Source organism: Tamandua tetradactyla, chromosome 3 (assembly GCF_023851605.1).
Source record: "Tamandua tetradactyla isolate mTamTet1 chromosome 3, mTamTet1.pri, whole genome shotgun sequence".
Lineage (NCBI taxonomy): Eukaryota > Metazoa > Chordata > Mammalia > Pilosa > Myrmecophagidae > Tamandua > Tamandua tetradactyla.
Window position 1 is genome coordinate 217,400,247 of NC_135329.1, and position 13,803 is coordinate 217,414,049.

The 13,803-nt window shown below is 55.3% G+C and overlaps 2 protein-coding genes across 3 annotated transcripts; both read right to left on the minus strand.

Moving 5' to 3' along the window:
• Positions 1–3,324: 3,324 nt before the first annotated feature.
• Positions 3,325–9,455, minus strand: COPS9 (COP9 signalosome subunit 9). The gene is made up of 3 exons (XM_077152091.1): positions 9,346–9,455; positions 6,246–6,318; positions 3,325–3,579 (listed from the first exon to the last, which is right to left on the minus strand). Exons 1-3 carry the CDS (start codon positions 9,406–9,408, stop codon positions 3,542–3,544), a joined length of 174 nt encoding a protein of 57 aa, XP_077008206.1. The 5' UTR covers positions 9,409–9,455; the 3' UTR covers positions 3,325–3,541.
• A 1,856-nt stretch (positions 9,456–11,311) lies between these two features.
• OTOS (otospiralin) lies at positions 11,312–13,064 on the minus strand. Of its 2 annotated transcripts, none has more exons than XM_077152092.1 (4): positions 12,742–13,064; positions 12,393–12,491; positions 12,240–12,266; positions 11,312–11,611 (listed from the first exon to the last, which is right to left on the minus strand). In XM_077152092.1, exons 2-4 carry the CDS (start codon positions 12,448–12,450, stop codon positions 11,427–11,429), a joined length of 270 nt encoding a protein of 89 aa, XP_077008207.1. In that variant the 5' UTR covers positions 12,451–12,491; positions 12,742–13,064; the 3' UTR covers positions 11,312–11,426. The 2 variants fall into 2 exon arrangements, with proteins under 2 accessions (XP_077008207.1, XP_077008209.1); XM_077152094.1 differs by having other exon boundaries at positions 12,700–12,754.
• Between the last annotated feature and the right edge of the window lie 739 nt (positions 13,065–13,803).

The window sequence follows — 13,803 nt, forward strand, 5'->3', positions numbered from 1 at the left end:
ACCGTGAAGTCCTCAAACACAGCTGGAGCCATCTACAAGGACCTCCACTCAGTCTGGGGAGTAAAGCCCCCGTAATCCATGTGCTTGTAACCCGTTGCCTAGAAAGCTCCATTCCAGAAGCAGCTGACTTGTACGAACCAAGAGTTTAAAAAGGATCCCCCAAACATTTAATGTTAGCAGAAAATATACCCCAAATAAGTCATCACAGCAAAGCCAGAGGCTCACTGCTTTGTCATCAGCACCCCTCCCTTTCCAGGAACTCTTTCCACACGTCTATGCAGTTGGGTTTGAATGGGTGCAGTGCAGTTTCGTGGCTGCTGGCGAGTAGAGGGTGGGACCCAGCAGATGCACTGATCAGGTATCTTCCCCACGTGTTTCCACTAGAACCAGAGGGAGCAGCACCCAACTCCTGAGGTGCTGGGGGAAGAGAACAGCATGGAAACTGCCAGAGTCACATTGTGTGCAGAGAACACCTGGAACAGCAGCCAGTGGGCCCAGAGTGAGACAGGATATGGTATAAGTTGGGGGTCCTGAGGCCCCTGGGTCCAAGTATCCCGGAGTCAGCCACTTCTCTGTTTTGCCTGCCCTTCCAGAAACCTGCAAAATTCCCTTTTCATTTCCCAGCATATGAGAGCACAAGGCTTCCTTTTTGTCCTTATAGAGGAATCTTCTACCGTGCCCAGCAGCTCGTTACCTCCGGCTCCTCTCCAACACCCCATGACCTTCTTGAGCAGTATGATGCCCTCCAGATGTGTCAGAGACTGGCTCACAGGTCTCGGCGCTTAAGGCAATTAGGTTCAAAAAGTAAGAAAATAAGTGTAAGTGCAAACATTTTACTGACACAGACAATGGCTGGAGTTTTACCAAGGGAGCCAGTAGACACAAAAATCAGCTAAAGCTAGCCTCTCCAGAGGTGTTCACAGTTCCCTGACTAAAGGGGATGGCCAAGCCACAGGGAGAGGAAAACAAGTGGAAACTCTCTTGACCTCGGGCTGTTGAGAAAGCTGCAAGAATCCGATGAAGGCAAAGGGAGTTCTAAAGCTAACTGATCACACACACATATGCATGCACGCACACACACACACACATACAACGCGGTTACTATTTGTAGAGCTGTGTGGAAAGACAAGCCTAGAGGGCCTTCTGGGATTCCTAAGGCCTCCATCTGGGAGGTCCATGCCACTTCTTCGTCCAGGACTCTCCGGAATACACCAGCACTGTCCTGAGATGATATGCTAACTCCAAGCTTGGAGGAGCCACGTGAGGAGTGTTCATGTGGCACCTGCAAATTCTGGCGTTGACATTCAGGGGTTCCCATTCAGTCACCTGGCACCAGTTTTTGCTGTCATCTGTTGTGTCACCCCACTCCTTCCGCACTTCATATTGCTGGGGCCGGGTCTCTGCAATCCAGGCAGTGGCTTTGCCAGCTCCTTTGGGCTTTGCCTGTGGGTGCTGGTGGGTAGCTGCAGGGCTGCAGAAGGGCTTATTTCTGCTCCTGTGAGTACCCCCAGCAGCCTCCTCACCCAACAGGGGTGGCAGCTGCCCAGGCAGTGCTGGATGGTTTTCAGAGGCTTCCATCCTCAGAGGCAGCCTCACAGTTCCCTCAGATACTCCAGCCAGGGTCTGCTGTCCCCCCGCCTCAAAGGTCTGGACCTCATCCCCAATGGGTCCCTTCCATTGAGCTTGGGGACACTGACTGATGCCCTCCCTCCAGGGTGTCTTCATCTGCTGGCCTAAGTGGTAGCCACTTCCTATAGCTGACCTCGAGGAGGCCTCAGTATTCTCTCTCTGTCCTTCCAGTTACCCTGTTAACAACTGGATACGAGTCCATAACTCACTTTACTCAATTTACACAAGTGCTAAAACCCGACCCAGCACAGGCAGCTGCTGGCTGAAGTCACTGAGATGGGCTGCTGGGCCATTTACCTCCTGTAGGTCAACTCTCCTTTCTGCTCAGATTATCCCTCCTAAAACAGGAACCCTAAGAAAAAGAAGGTACTCCACAGATCAATATTGTTTTACCAGTGAGGAGACTGAGGCCCAAATCCTGCTGGTTCAGCAGCACCAAGCGGGGATGAGGCACGCTCTGAACGTGGCACCTGCACGCCCTGTGGGACTCAGCCAACTACTGTAACCTCAGTGGGGTGCCAGGAAAGCAACCACAGGGTCACTAGAAAGCACCAGACTCCCATTCCCCAAAGAACCATCTGTGCCTGTCTGCAGGAATCCACCCACAAAACTATAAAAACGCTCTTGAATGAACCTCAAGCACACAGTGCTGAGAAACCCGGCTCACTGAGGCCTGACTGCAAGCGGCACGGCCTGCCTCAACTATTACCACCGCTGCCCGAGACCTGAGCCACACAGGCTGCTTTGACACAGAAGCAGCCTCGACTTCCAACCCTGGTGCAGGGTCTGAGATAAAGCTCTCACACACAGCGGTTCACACTTATTTAACTTCGTATTTTCCAAGGAAAGTGGACTCCAATTCTGCTCTGGCCAGAATCTTTATACCCAGCCTTGCGTTGCCTATGTCAACCCACCAAACTCCACCCTCCCTGCAGCCCCATAAAACCCTGCCTCTGCCCTTGGTCACAGGTGGTCTTTGGTTGTTGAGTTTGATGAAAGTGACAAACCAGAAATCCACTCACAACTCATTAAAAAACAAGGAAGAATTAACATTTCTTTTCTGCTTAAAATCTTAACTGGTCTTTGGTAAAAATGTCTCTATAAACATGCCATCAAGATGGCATGAGTTAACGATTTCTCACGATAGAGGCCAACATACCCCAACTTGTCAAGTACACCTGGACTGCTGAAGTTGTGTAGCAGGGGTATTCCCTGGTCCTAGAGGCATGCGTCACGTTGAGAGTGACATGAAACAGTAATATTAATTCTCTGCAGCCATTACCAATTGCTGAGCTGGATCTCTGAGAAACAGTTAAAAAAAAAAAATAACAAGAATATGCTGTTTTTCTCATAACTCCTATATTCCCTTTGAAATGGACCAAAATGTGTATCTCTCATGGAGAATGCACCTCTTTCAAGGTTTAGGTTATGGGTTTTGGGACGGGAGCTGCTCTGACAGGCCCTGCAGTGTGCTCTTAGCCAAGGGGCCTGGGGACACCCATCAAGGCCTCTCGCACCACTTACTGGTCTACCACCCTCCACTCCTCAGCAAACTGCATGCTCAGAAAAACCACAGTATGTATTTGCTATGCAGACAAACAAGTTCCTCTTACTGTGTCGATGTGTGTGCAGGCATCCAGAGTTTTGAGGATTGTAATCTTCATTCAAAACTGCAACAATTAAAATGACCCTACAAACGATGACATGGCTCTTTTTTTATTTAAATAAGGGTGAAAGCTGGTCATGTTCAGAGAACAACAGGTGTCATCCTGTTGGCTAAGACAAACCATTCTCCTTCTTGATTAACCAAGTCCTAACTTCCAGTGATTCCCACAAGTTCTGTAAAACTCCTCGAAGGTGTCCTCAAGGCTCCAGCCCATGGCCATGTCACCGAGGCCTGGTGATAGGCAGCTCACTGGATGTCATCGTCATCAAAAAGATCTTCAAAATCTAGGTCAGTAAACAAAGCAGCATATCAGTGGGGCAGGTGAGAGGAGACAATGAAGGAAACAACTTCACAATGAATTACATAGGAGAGTTCAAAAACAGAGTAAACAGGAAATGGTCCAATCACAGAAAGGACATGAGAGACCCTAGATTTCATCAAATTAGGTTCAGAGAGTCTGAAGGGACAGTGCTCCATCGAGTATTTTGACTCTTATTTCCAGTTAGGAGGCATCCTTCAGAAGATGAACACAGGCCTGCTCCAGACCATCTGGACGGCAGCCCCAGGACAGTCCCTGAGTGCCGCAGTGACACTCCAGCACCTCATCCGTGCCTGGAAAGAAGCTGAGGCGCAAGCTGCTCACACTGGCAAGGACACAAAAGCGAGGGCAGCTGGAGGCACACAGCCTGCCCTCACGGGGTGGACATATACTGACCCCTCTGTGAGAGCCCAAGCAGAGGACAGGGTCAAGAAATGAGATATGTGAGTCATTGCCTTTAGGTGTGAGTGACAGTCAGGCCTGAGGGAAGAGCAGAGCCCCCGTCCCCACTGGGCAGAGGAGGAAGTAACTCACAGCTCTATCTCAGGTGGGCCAGCGAAAGCATGGGCATGCCCTCCTCCTTAGTATTATATATTTTCTAAATGCCCTACCAAAGCCATGCATTACTTTCAAACTGGGAAAAGAAAAACTAAAAAACCCATTTGTGTGTCCGGTGCATTGAAAATGCACAGTAAAAATAATGAATTAGAAATGAGAAATTTAAGTCTGGGTGAGCCTCTAAGAAGCACTAACTCATCACTCCACACCCATCTTCTTGGAATAGGCTCTATGCCCCTGATGCTTCCCCCCAACACTCCCTGGCCACACAGATGGTCTCTCCTGCTATGCTCCCCATCCTCCCAGCCCCCAGAGCACAATGCTCTGCTGCTCTGCACATGCCCTCTCAGCCACATCGCTGGCTAACACCTCTACTCAGAGGCCACCTCCTCAGGCCTCCCGCGTGGGCTGCTTGCCCCACCCAGCCCTCAGATGGCTCATTACGGCATGTCCCTGCCCAGGCCCTGTCCAGATCCTCCATCCTTGGTAAAACGCAGGGACGGATGAGACTGAGTCTTTTACATAGTTACAATCCCACTACCAGGTGGGGAACAAGCATCAAAACCTCTCTTTTGAGTGAAAGGACTCGGCAGAAAAGAACTCAGGCAATGTTCTCATAGTGAACAGCTTCCTGGGCACCTGGGGGGCTCAGAGACTTGAAGGAGGGCATGCACCCACAGACTGTGGTAGGCCAGCAGAAGTGGGCTCAGGGCTCTTCCACATCCTTTTCCTTCTCAGCCCTTGGCTCAACAGAGGATGCACCCTAAGCACCAGGGGAGGTCTGGGGCCTTCTCAGACATGCCTTCTCGTCAGAATTAAAAGGCTGTTTTGGAAACCATGTGAAATCGAACATGGAACAGCCAAATGCCTCTAAACCAAAGGGATGGCAGAGGATTAATGGAATTTCAAAGGAGATCATCAAAGCGTGCGTCAATCAGGCCAGTGTCGAGAGTTATATGACACTGCCGGAGCAAGGACCTTCCCAGCCACCATGCGGGAGCTGCTGCCATCCATGCCCTCAACTGCCATGCCCACCTGCCACATCCTCCAGCTCCTGAGGTGCAGCCCAAATGCCACCTCTCTCTGGGTTGGCACTGGTGGGAGCAGCCAGGATGTTGCCTTGGGGGAGCAGCCAAGATCCCTGAGGGAAGTCTGTGCCCTAACCTGACAGGCTGCTTTTCCCTTAAGCACCAACTGACTGAAAAGAAGCCAGATAAATCAATGTGAGCACAGGCTTCAGTGGATCTTTTCTAAAGCTAAAATCCCATGTGGTAAGATAACATTCTAGTTGCCACTGCCTAATAACAAAAGCTCTTTGTACGGCTGGCACCCTGAATTAAAGTAAGATGAAAAACCAAAAAAAGGAAAGAATAATACCACTTAACTCTTCTGAGTAAGAAAACTATGTTGTACTTCTACTTCTCTGAACCCTTAATAAGGGTTAATACAACCTGTAGGAACAATGCTTTTGAGAAACCACAGAGACCAAGAGGAATGCTGGCTCTAACACTTCCAAAGATTTCATACAGTTAGTTTTTCTCACTTTTATTTGGTAAAACTTGATGCACATTTTTGTGGTAACTAACACCAAAGCCCTTTAAACACAAACTGGAGCTGTGACCAAATTCTAGTGAGTGGGGAAGGGGCGGAGCTGCACTGGAGGCTGGAACTCTGCCACAGCAGCTCACGGTCAAGGACCCAGGTGGGCAATGGGCATGCGGGGCTGGGAAATAAAAGGCTTGTTAGGGGGGCACAGAGACGAGGACACGGGTCAGGCCCCCAGGCCTGCACGGGCCAGACCCTGCCACAGCCCCATAGGTGCCCAGTGAAGGTCCAGTGCATAATCCAATGACTGGACCCTCAGACCGGGAGTGACTATTTCTCCTCCGTAAAAGTAAAGGGAGGAGTGACTGGTGGAGCTGACGGCCCACTGTCCTTTGATGGACACTGTGCTGGGTTCCCAGAAAGCCTTGCTATGATCCAAATTGTTCATGGCACACAGCTGATCCACTGCAAAGCTTGCAGAAGAAATATTCAGATTAAAGCTGGCACTCCAAATTATTGCATCCTTACCATTGAAGAAGTCTGCATGAACGGCCTTTTCATTGGCTGCCAAGTCCATCAACAGTCCAGTGCTGCCTCCAGCCTGGGGAGGAAAAGATAATGTCATGTTGGGTGACAGGAAAATTACTCAGGAAGGAATCAAAATTTTAGTTTCAGACTAAGTAAGTGGGATGGGGGGGGTGGCACACAAAGGAATCATTTTAAGGTCTCTCCAGGTCTTGCATTTCTTGACTCCTCCTGGCCTGTAAGAAGGAAGCCTGTAGGTGGTACCTATCATCTCTGAAACCTCGAGGAGAGGCCATGCCCATCCTCTGCAGCCCTGCTCAGAAAGCCCTGCGCGGCACAGGGCCCCACAACCACCACAGCTAACCTCACCCACCCAGTACTGTGGTCGCAGCTGGTCCCCATCCTGGGCTCCACCGGCAGCAGGCCCCATCCCCTTCTCGCACCCTCACTGGTCTGGCACTGTCCTGAGCCGTCATGACCTGAGACTGCCCCACCTCCAAAACCTCACTTGGCTGACAACAGACCCTGCCCTATCTCCCACCCATCCAGTGGCTCCTTCTTTCAGACTCTCATTCCTGCACAGCTCTTAACTGTGGAAGTTCCTGGTGACCCCATTCTCCACTTGTCCCCCTCTCCTCTCTGGGTGGGGGCATCCGTGCTCCAGCATCATCTACTTCTGTGGCCTAATGGCTCCCACATCAATTCTCCAGCTCAATCGCCTTTCCTGAGCTCCAGATCTGTTCCCCAAATCTCTTGCTGGACATCGCCCAAGAGGCCACAAACCTGTACAAGGCTGAGTCTGATGTTCACGAGCTCTGGGTTCCACCCTCCCTTCCTTCTCAGGATGAACACCTTTCCTTGGGAAACTGCTCCGTTCTCATGCGGGTGGCCAATCGTAGGACCTCCCACTACCATGGCACTACAGGGGTGGGGGAAGAACCTGCCACAGTTTGCTCAGGATCTTGAACCTCATTTAGGGACACAGAGTAAGCAGAGTCATGCCCACAGGTGCCTACTGCTTCTATGGATCCTGCTTCCCCTGAGTCTCAAGAAGTTGAGTCAGTTTCTGCGGTTTCCACCAAAGAGCACTAGCGCATCCATCTCCGATGTCCCAGTCCCAGTTCTCATCATCCGAGCAAGCAGCTCAGGATTCTCAGACTTCTCCCTCGTGTCTCCAGCTCCACAGTAAGCCAGTTGGATTCTACCACTTCAGCTGAGTGGCATGTGTCCCTCCACCCATCTTTCCCAGGTGCTGCCTCACTGGGCCCCTCCGCCCTCCTGCTCTCCCAGCCTGCATCACTCTTCCCTCACCATGTCACCAGACCTTTCAAAGTGGCTTCCTACAAAGCAAACTGCAGTGTCGCTCCCCACTGGAAAGCCCTACAGCGATCCCACACTGCCCAAGGCAGAGACCTTAAAACAGGACTGTGGAACTAGGGGTTGGTGGGTGCGTTTCAAGAGCGGGAACCATGGCGTCACAATTTGGCACAGTAAGCTCTGTTACAGTGAACCAGGTGACAGTTCCATCCTGACCACGCAGCATCACCCCTCCAAGACTCTGCTCCTGCCAGGATCCATCCCCCTCCCCCTAGTCTACTTGGGAAACACCACCATACTGTGAGGGACAAATTAGAGTCAAGTTTGCAGTGTATAGCATTTTATTCGGGACACCAAAGTTTTGCTACAAGAAAGGAAACCAAAACAGAAGTAGCTTCAGGGTTTTAGGGATGGCAAATGAATTTTAGACACATTAAGAAAATTAGCTTGACTCCTACTGACTGGACCAGGGTTTGTCCATCTTATAGAGGCAGGTTGGCTGTATTTTGTATGGGGTCAAAAGTAATGAATCAGGGGCTTGATTGGCCATCTGCATCAGCTGCCTTGGTGAGGATTTCAAAATTCAACAGATGGAGAGGAAACTTAAAAGTGCACGTTTTGTGTTGCTGGGAGGGTCGCCAGGGCTTTCCCTACACAATTTCATGGCCATTACAGAGCACTCGGAGGCAGGGCCAGTTCTGCTCCTAAGCCTGTACTGAGGCACCCCAACCAAACCCTGAGGGTACTTCAATCAAGGCACCCCGACCTGCACTCAGAATCTGCAGTCAGCCTCTCTTCCACACGCACAAGGGGCCAGGTCTGACTGTCTTCTACCCGCTACGTTCTGAGAAAGAGAAAAGGAGCTGTGACACCCAGGCGCTGGCCTGGCCCTCACAGGCAGGTCATGCTGTTCTCCTGCTGAACACAAACCATCTCACACAACACAGCATCCCACACGGGCGCTCTGGAAGTGTGAGGAGGTGAGACGAAAATAAGACCACTCCACAATCCTGCCTTGTTACGGAAAAGAACAAGGTCATTGCACAAATCACAGAAATGCCAAACATCCTCTTCTCCTTGCTAACAGGAATGGTGGCTGCTGCTTAACCGTTAGAGACCTAGCCTCGCTCACGTCTTTTCTCCTTCCAGGCAAGACTTATTAAGATGCCCAATCAGAGAATTCCCCTAGAGATCTAGAGCAGTTCCCGGAGGTCTGTAAGCTGGCACTTACTGCAACACCTGCTGCCCAGCAGCCCTCAAACAGCTCAGGATGAATTTCATTTCATCCCGGGCTGGTGGGGGGGGCGTCCCAGACTAGCACACGGTACAACCGGGAGGTCTTCTATCTAGATCTGCTGGGCATCTGGGGCCCTGCGACCCGACTGCTCTTACTGTTCATTAAGTTATCAGACGAGCCTGATTTTTTTTTCTAAAACAATCGCTGGCCCGGACGAGCGTGGGAGCGGGAAGGAGCGGCGTGCACGGACCTGGCAGAGTCCCCACCCTCAGGGTCCGGTTCAGGCTGGAGGCTTCTCTTCGGCTGTTCCAGCCTAGCATCAGGGAAGGGCCAAGCAGGGGTCCTGGGCCGTGGCGACGGTGGAGGGCCGAGAAGAGGTCCGGGCCGCGCGAGGCGCAGAGCGCCAAGAGGATGGTCTGGGGCCACCCGGACCGCCGAGCGGACGGCCCCGGGCTGAGCAGTGCCCACGGCCCGACACCCCGACAGCCTCCGGCCCTCCCGACCAGCCCGGCGTCTCCGAGTGCCCGCCCAACCCGGGGGCACCCTCACCTCGTCCAGGTCCACATACGGCCCAGCGCCCTCAGGAAACATCTCGTCCACCGCCGGCTTCATGGCGACCGCGCGGCCCTGCAGGCAGCCGGCCCATTTCCGGCCCGCGCCGGCCCCTTCCGGTGCGCGCCCCGCCGTGGCAGCTCTGGACTCCGGAGGACCGCCGACTCTATGGTGTCCTGGCGTCCCGCGCCCGGTCCGCGCTGCACCACAGAACCAGCTGTCCAGCGTGGGCATGGGGGCTCAGGAGTGGGCTGCGGCAGGTGGAGGGTGGTGTGGCAGGTGGAGGGCAGGGGCGGCAGGTGGAGGGCAGGGACAGGATGGGCCTGAGAGCTCCTGCCATCTGGCATCCGGTTCTGGGTGGAGACCACAGGAGTGGCCACCCGGCCTAGGGGCCCTTTGAGGGTAAGGGGCCCTGTGCCCACATGTGCCATACTGCAGGGTGCGGATGCCATGTGTGGATGCAGGGACACGTGGTCAGCAGGCCTCGAGGACCTAAAAGTGAGGAGCGGTGTCGGGGGCGTGCGCGCTGGCTGGGGGCACAGCCAGGCCGGCCCGGTGTGGCTGCGGCGTGGGGGAACGCAGAGAGGCAGCCGCCCTTCCGGACATGTAGGTGCAGCTGTCGGCCCTCACGGCCTCGAGAGCTTGGGCAGGGCACCGGGAGGGCGTCCTGAGCGGCCGAAGCCCTGAGCCCCTGGGCATTGGCAGGGGCTGCCATTCAGGTGGTCTTGCTGCAGACGGGGTCTGTGCTGAGAGAAAGAGAACGACTCACGCTCATGCGGGTCGACACGCTGGATTTGTGTGGTTGAGGCCAGTTGTCCTCAAGGAGAACTAAGACCAATCTTTCCCAGCAAACCAGGAACAGGTAAAGTGCCCATGAGCTTTTTTTTAATGATTATTTCTATTGCAGTTGACTTGCAGAAACCAAACTCAAACTAGCTCAAGGAGAGGTGGAAGGAGACGATTTATGGTCTCTTCCCAGATCTTCTTGAGAATTTAAACCTTGAAGCAGAGGGAGAGAATGAGCTGCAACAAGAGCTGGACAGCCCTCCTGCTTGGAGAGAGGACAGAAGCCACCGGCCCCCAGGGATGAGGCCGCAAGTGGAGGGGATACCCCCCCCACCATGGCTGAGTGGCTGGGGCACCTCGCCACTTAACTGGCCAACCACCCTGGAGGGCAGATGCGCCCAACTGTGTGGCTGCAGCACCAGCCGAGAGCCGCCTCCTGTGACTGACTTCCATGCAGTGCCCACGCGACATGACCCCCCCACCCCGTCCAGGGTAAAGACGGGATTTTATTTTGTGTGAGTAGCTGGGTACGGCCCCTTCCGTGGGCGTCTCCACCCGCTGGGACCGGGCACTCAGGGCGTCCTCCTGTGGTGCTCACCACTGGAAGCCCACCAGTCTACTGCTGGGGAGCCTGTTCATGAGGACCCCGGCCATCCTGCTGGCCGTCTGTCCTGCCATCCTCACACCTGCGGGATGGAGGCCAGGCTCTCCTATCCTACATCCGCGCCTCCTCCGTCGCCCCATCTTGCCCAGACTCCTGGCTTCTTCCTCCAGACACGGCCCCCTGCCCCTGCCCTCTGACGGCCTAATGCAAAGCTGCCGGAACTAAGCGTGCCACAGGGTGGGGGGCACAGGGTGCAGGGTAGGGACTCAGGGAGGACCCTGGGGCTGGCGTCAGGCACCCCTCTGACTAGCTGGACAGCCTTGACAGGTCAGGCCAGCTCCCAAGTGTCTCCGTGCCTCAGTTTCCCCTCCTGGAAAGGGGATGACGGCAGCACGGCCCTGCTGTGGTCTTTGAGGACTAGAGGCACTGCTCAAACCAGAGTGGGGGCGCTCGGGGCAGAAAGGGGGCGCACGTGGCAAAGACGCGGGCAGAGGCCAAACCTTCACACTGCAAAGCGGAGGGGACCCAGCGGGTTGTTCCTTGCAAGAAATCCCAGAAGCATTTATTCTGCGTTTTGGGTCAGGAGTTTATTGAGCACAAGGCTGGGCCTGACTCCTGGGAGGGGTGGCCTGTGCCCACCGCGGCCTGGGCCACGGCTCTGGGCCCACCCTGCGCCAGCTCCGGCTGCTCAGTCCTCCCGATAGGGGACCTGGAAGCCCAGGGTGGCCCCCAGGGGGACGTGGGCGAAGAAGGTGCGGGCCAGGGCCTCGAGCTGTGGGTAGGCGCCCAGGGCCTGGAAGTGCTGCACGTAGTTCCAGAAGTCAGATGTGGAGAACGGCCAGGAGGGCATGGCTGGCAGCTCGGCATAGGGGTCTGCAGGTGGCGAGACCAGCCTCAGGGACTGCCCTGGCCAGCGGCCAAGGTGCCCGGGCCTCCCCTACTTGCCGGGCCCCCCCAGCCACCAGCCCCCCCCACCTGCCGGGATCCCCAGCCTCCAGGCCCCACCTGCTGGGACCCCCACCCACCAGGCCTCCCCAGGTCACAGGACCTGAAGTGCCCGTGCCACCCGAGAGCCTCCTGGGAGCTGGTCCTCCAGGGGATGCTTCCCAGGGGGACTCCCGGTCACTTGGGGAGATGTGGAGCAGAGGAGACCCAGAGGTGGTGGGGACAGTCCAGGCCTGCTCCAGAACTGTGGGTGCACAGGCAGCAGGGACGGCGAGAGGCTCCCGGTGGCCTGCAGAGCCCGGCTCCCTCCTGTCTGGTGTCTGCCCATGGTGGGGTCCTCAGGGGCCCTCTGCATGCACAGCTCTGGCCTCAGCCCAGGCCCGGGGTCATGGCCCCTGACCCCCCCCCCCCCACAGCTGCCCGCTGACCTCCGGCTCCCGTTTTGGCTACTTGGGATAAAAAGTCCCCTCCCCCTCCAGCTCCTTCCTCCTTGTTTCCCCCAGCCCACCTGGACACGCAGTCATTTCATACATGGAAGGAGAGAAAGATCACGCACCTCCCTCCTCCAGCACAGGCCTGGCCCCTGCAAAGGAAGAGGGGAGCATTCACCCAGGGGTCAGCCACGCCTCAGGAGGCCACCCCACCCCGCCCCACCAGCTGTGCCATCCCGGGTCCCGCCTTTGGTGACAGGCCCCTCCCCTCCCCTCACCTGCCAGGGACCCTAACAGCAGGCAGAGGGCCAGCCCATGGACCAGGCCGGCCGGCATCTTCCCAGGCGTCCCCTCCACTCAACGGCGTCAAGGTCCCCCTGCCAGCAGAAGGACCGAAAGGGGCCAGGCCACCCCCGAGTAAGCAGAGAGCTCTCGGAAGAGAACTTCCACAGTGTTATCAGAGCAATCTCAAGGCCAGTTCCATTGGCTTCGCAGCCTTACTGTGGCCTTAACCCCACATTGCAGTTGGCCTTGCATCGTTTTAACTGTGTATGAAATTGCACGCATGCACACACGCACACTCACAGGTCCTACCCAAAGACAACATCATGGCTCCACCAAGGTTACCTTGTGCTGCTCGTCTCCAGCTGCGGCCGGCACAGAGTCTCCTCCATATAAAGGGCCAGGACCATAAAGGGGTGTCACCCACGGAAATGCCAGGCTGAATATTTCATCCCCCACAGACAGCTGAGTCTTCTGTAGTCCTGCTGGCACACAGAACCCCGGGAATCAACTTTTAGGAATCTGAGCCAAAGATTGAATTGGGAGAAAGGCCATTTCTAAAAACATTAGGACTGGATTCAGTGTTGCTACTTGAAACGAGCCCAACTTCCTCTCCACAAGGATAGACGTCGGGGCAGCTGCGGTCTCCCCTGGAGGGGGTGATCCCAGAGCTGGCCCCAGTGGGAAGTGAGCAGCCGGAGACCCAAGGGGGCCACAGGCAGCTGCTGGCAACAGGACACAGCCGGGCGGGAGAGTCACAGGCAGGGAGCCGTGTCCTCCTGCCGCCCTCCTGTCTCCCATCTCCAGCCCCAGGCTCTTTGCAAGTAGCTGGGGGAGACAAGTAGCTGTAAGGAATGCATAAGGGGGTGGGTGAGCAGCCCGGGGCGGGGGGGGGCGAGGGGGCCAGTATCTGTGGGAGCAAGTAGCTGGGGAGGCAACTAGGTGGAGGGAGGAAGTACCTGGGGAGGGGAGTAGCTGGGGGGCAAGTAGCTTGGGAGAAGATAGCTGGGGGGTGAGTACTTAGCGAGGTGAGTAGCTGGGGGGTGAGTAGCTGTGAGGGATGTTTAACTGGGGGGACAAGTAGCTAGGGAGGCAAGTAGTTGTGAGGGGTGTTTAGCTGGGGAGGGGAAAAGCTGGGGGAGAGTAGCTGGGGGGTTGAGTAGGTGTGTGGAATATTTAACTGGGGGGCTGAGTAGTTAGGGAAGTGAGTAGCTGGGGGGTCGAGTAACTGGAGGGTGAGTAGCTATGAGGGATGTTTAATGGGGGGGCAAGTAGTTATAAGACACGTTTAGCTGGGAAGGCAAGTAGCTGGGGAGGGAGTAGCTGGGGGGTTCTCCTGCAGCTCAGGGTCTCTGGCCTCCTGTAACCCTGTCTTAACAGAGCACCCCCAGTTGGGTGGCAGTGGCT

What these genes read in the sequence shown, in the direction of transcription:
- COPS9 (XM_077152091.1), bottom strand. Translation starts at nt 9,408, where the DNA reads ATGAAGCCGGCGGTGGACGAGATGTTTCCTGAGGGCGCTGGGCCGTAT. An exon ending in CGTATGTGGACCTGGACGAG is followed by an intron (nt 6,319 to 9,345) that starts GTGAGGGTGCCC and finishes TTTCCTCCCCAG; the next exon opens with GCTGGAGGCAGCACTGGACT. An exon ending in TCATGCAGACTTCTTCAATG is followed by an intron (nt 3,580 to 6,245) that starts GTAAGGATGCAA and finishes TTACTGACCTAG; the next exon opens with ATTTTGAAGATCTTTTTGAT.
- OTOS (XM_077152092.1), bottom strand. Translation starts at nt 12,450, where the DNA reads ATGCCGGCCGGCCTGGTCCATGGGCTGGCCCTCTGCCTGCTGTTAGGG. An exon ending in GCTGTTAGGGTCCCTGGCAG is followed by an intron (nt 12,267 to 12,392) that starts GTGAGGGGAGGG and finishes CTTCCTTTGCAG; the next exon opens with GGGCCAGGCCTGTGCTGGAG. An exon ending in GCCTGTGCTGGAGGAGGGAG is followed by an intron (nt 11,612 to 12,239) that starts GTGCGTGATCTT and finishes CGCCACCTGCAG; the next exon opens with ACCCCTATGCCGAGCTGCCA.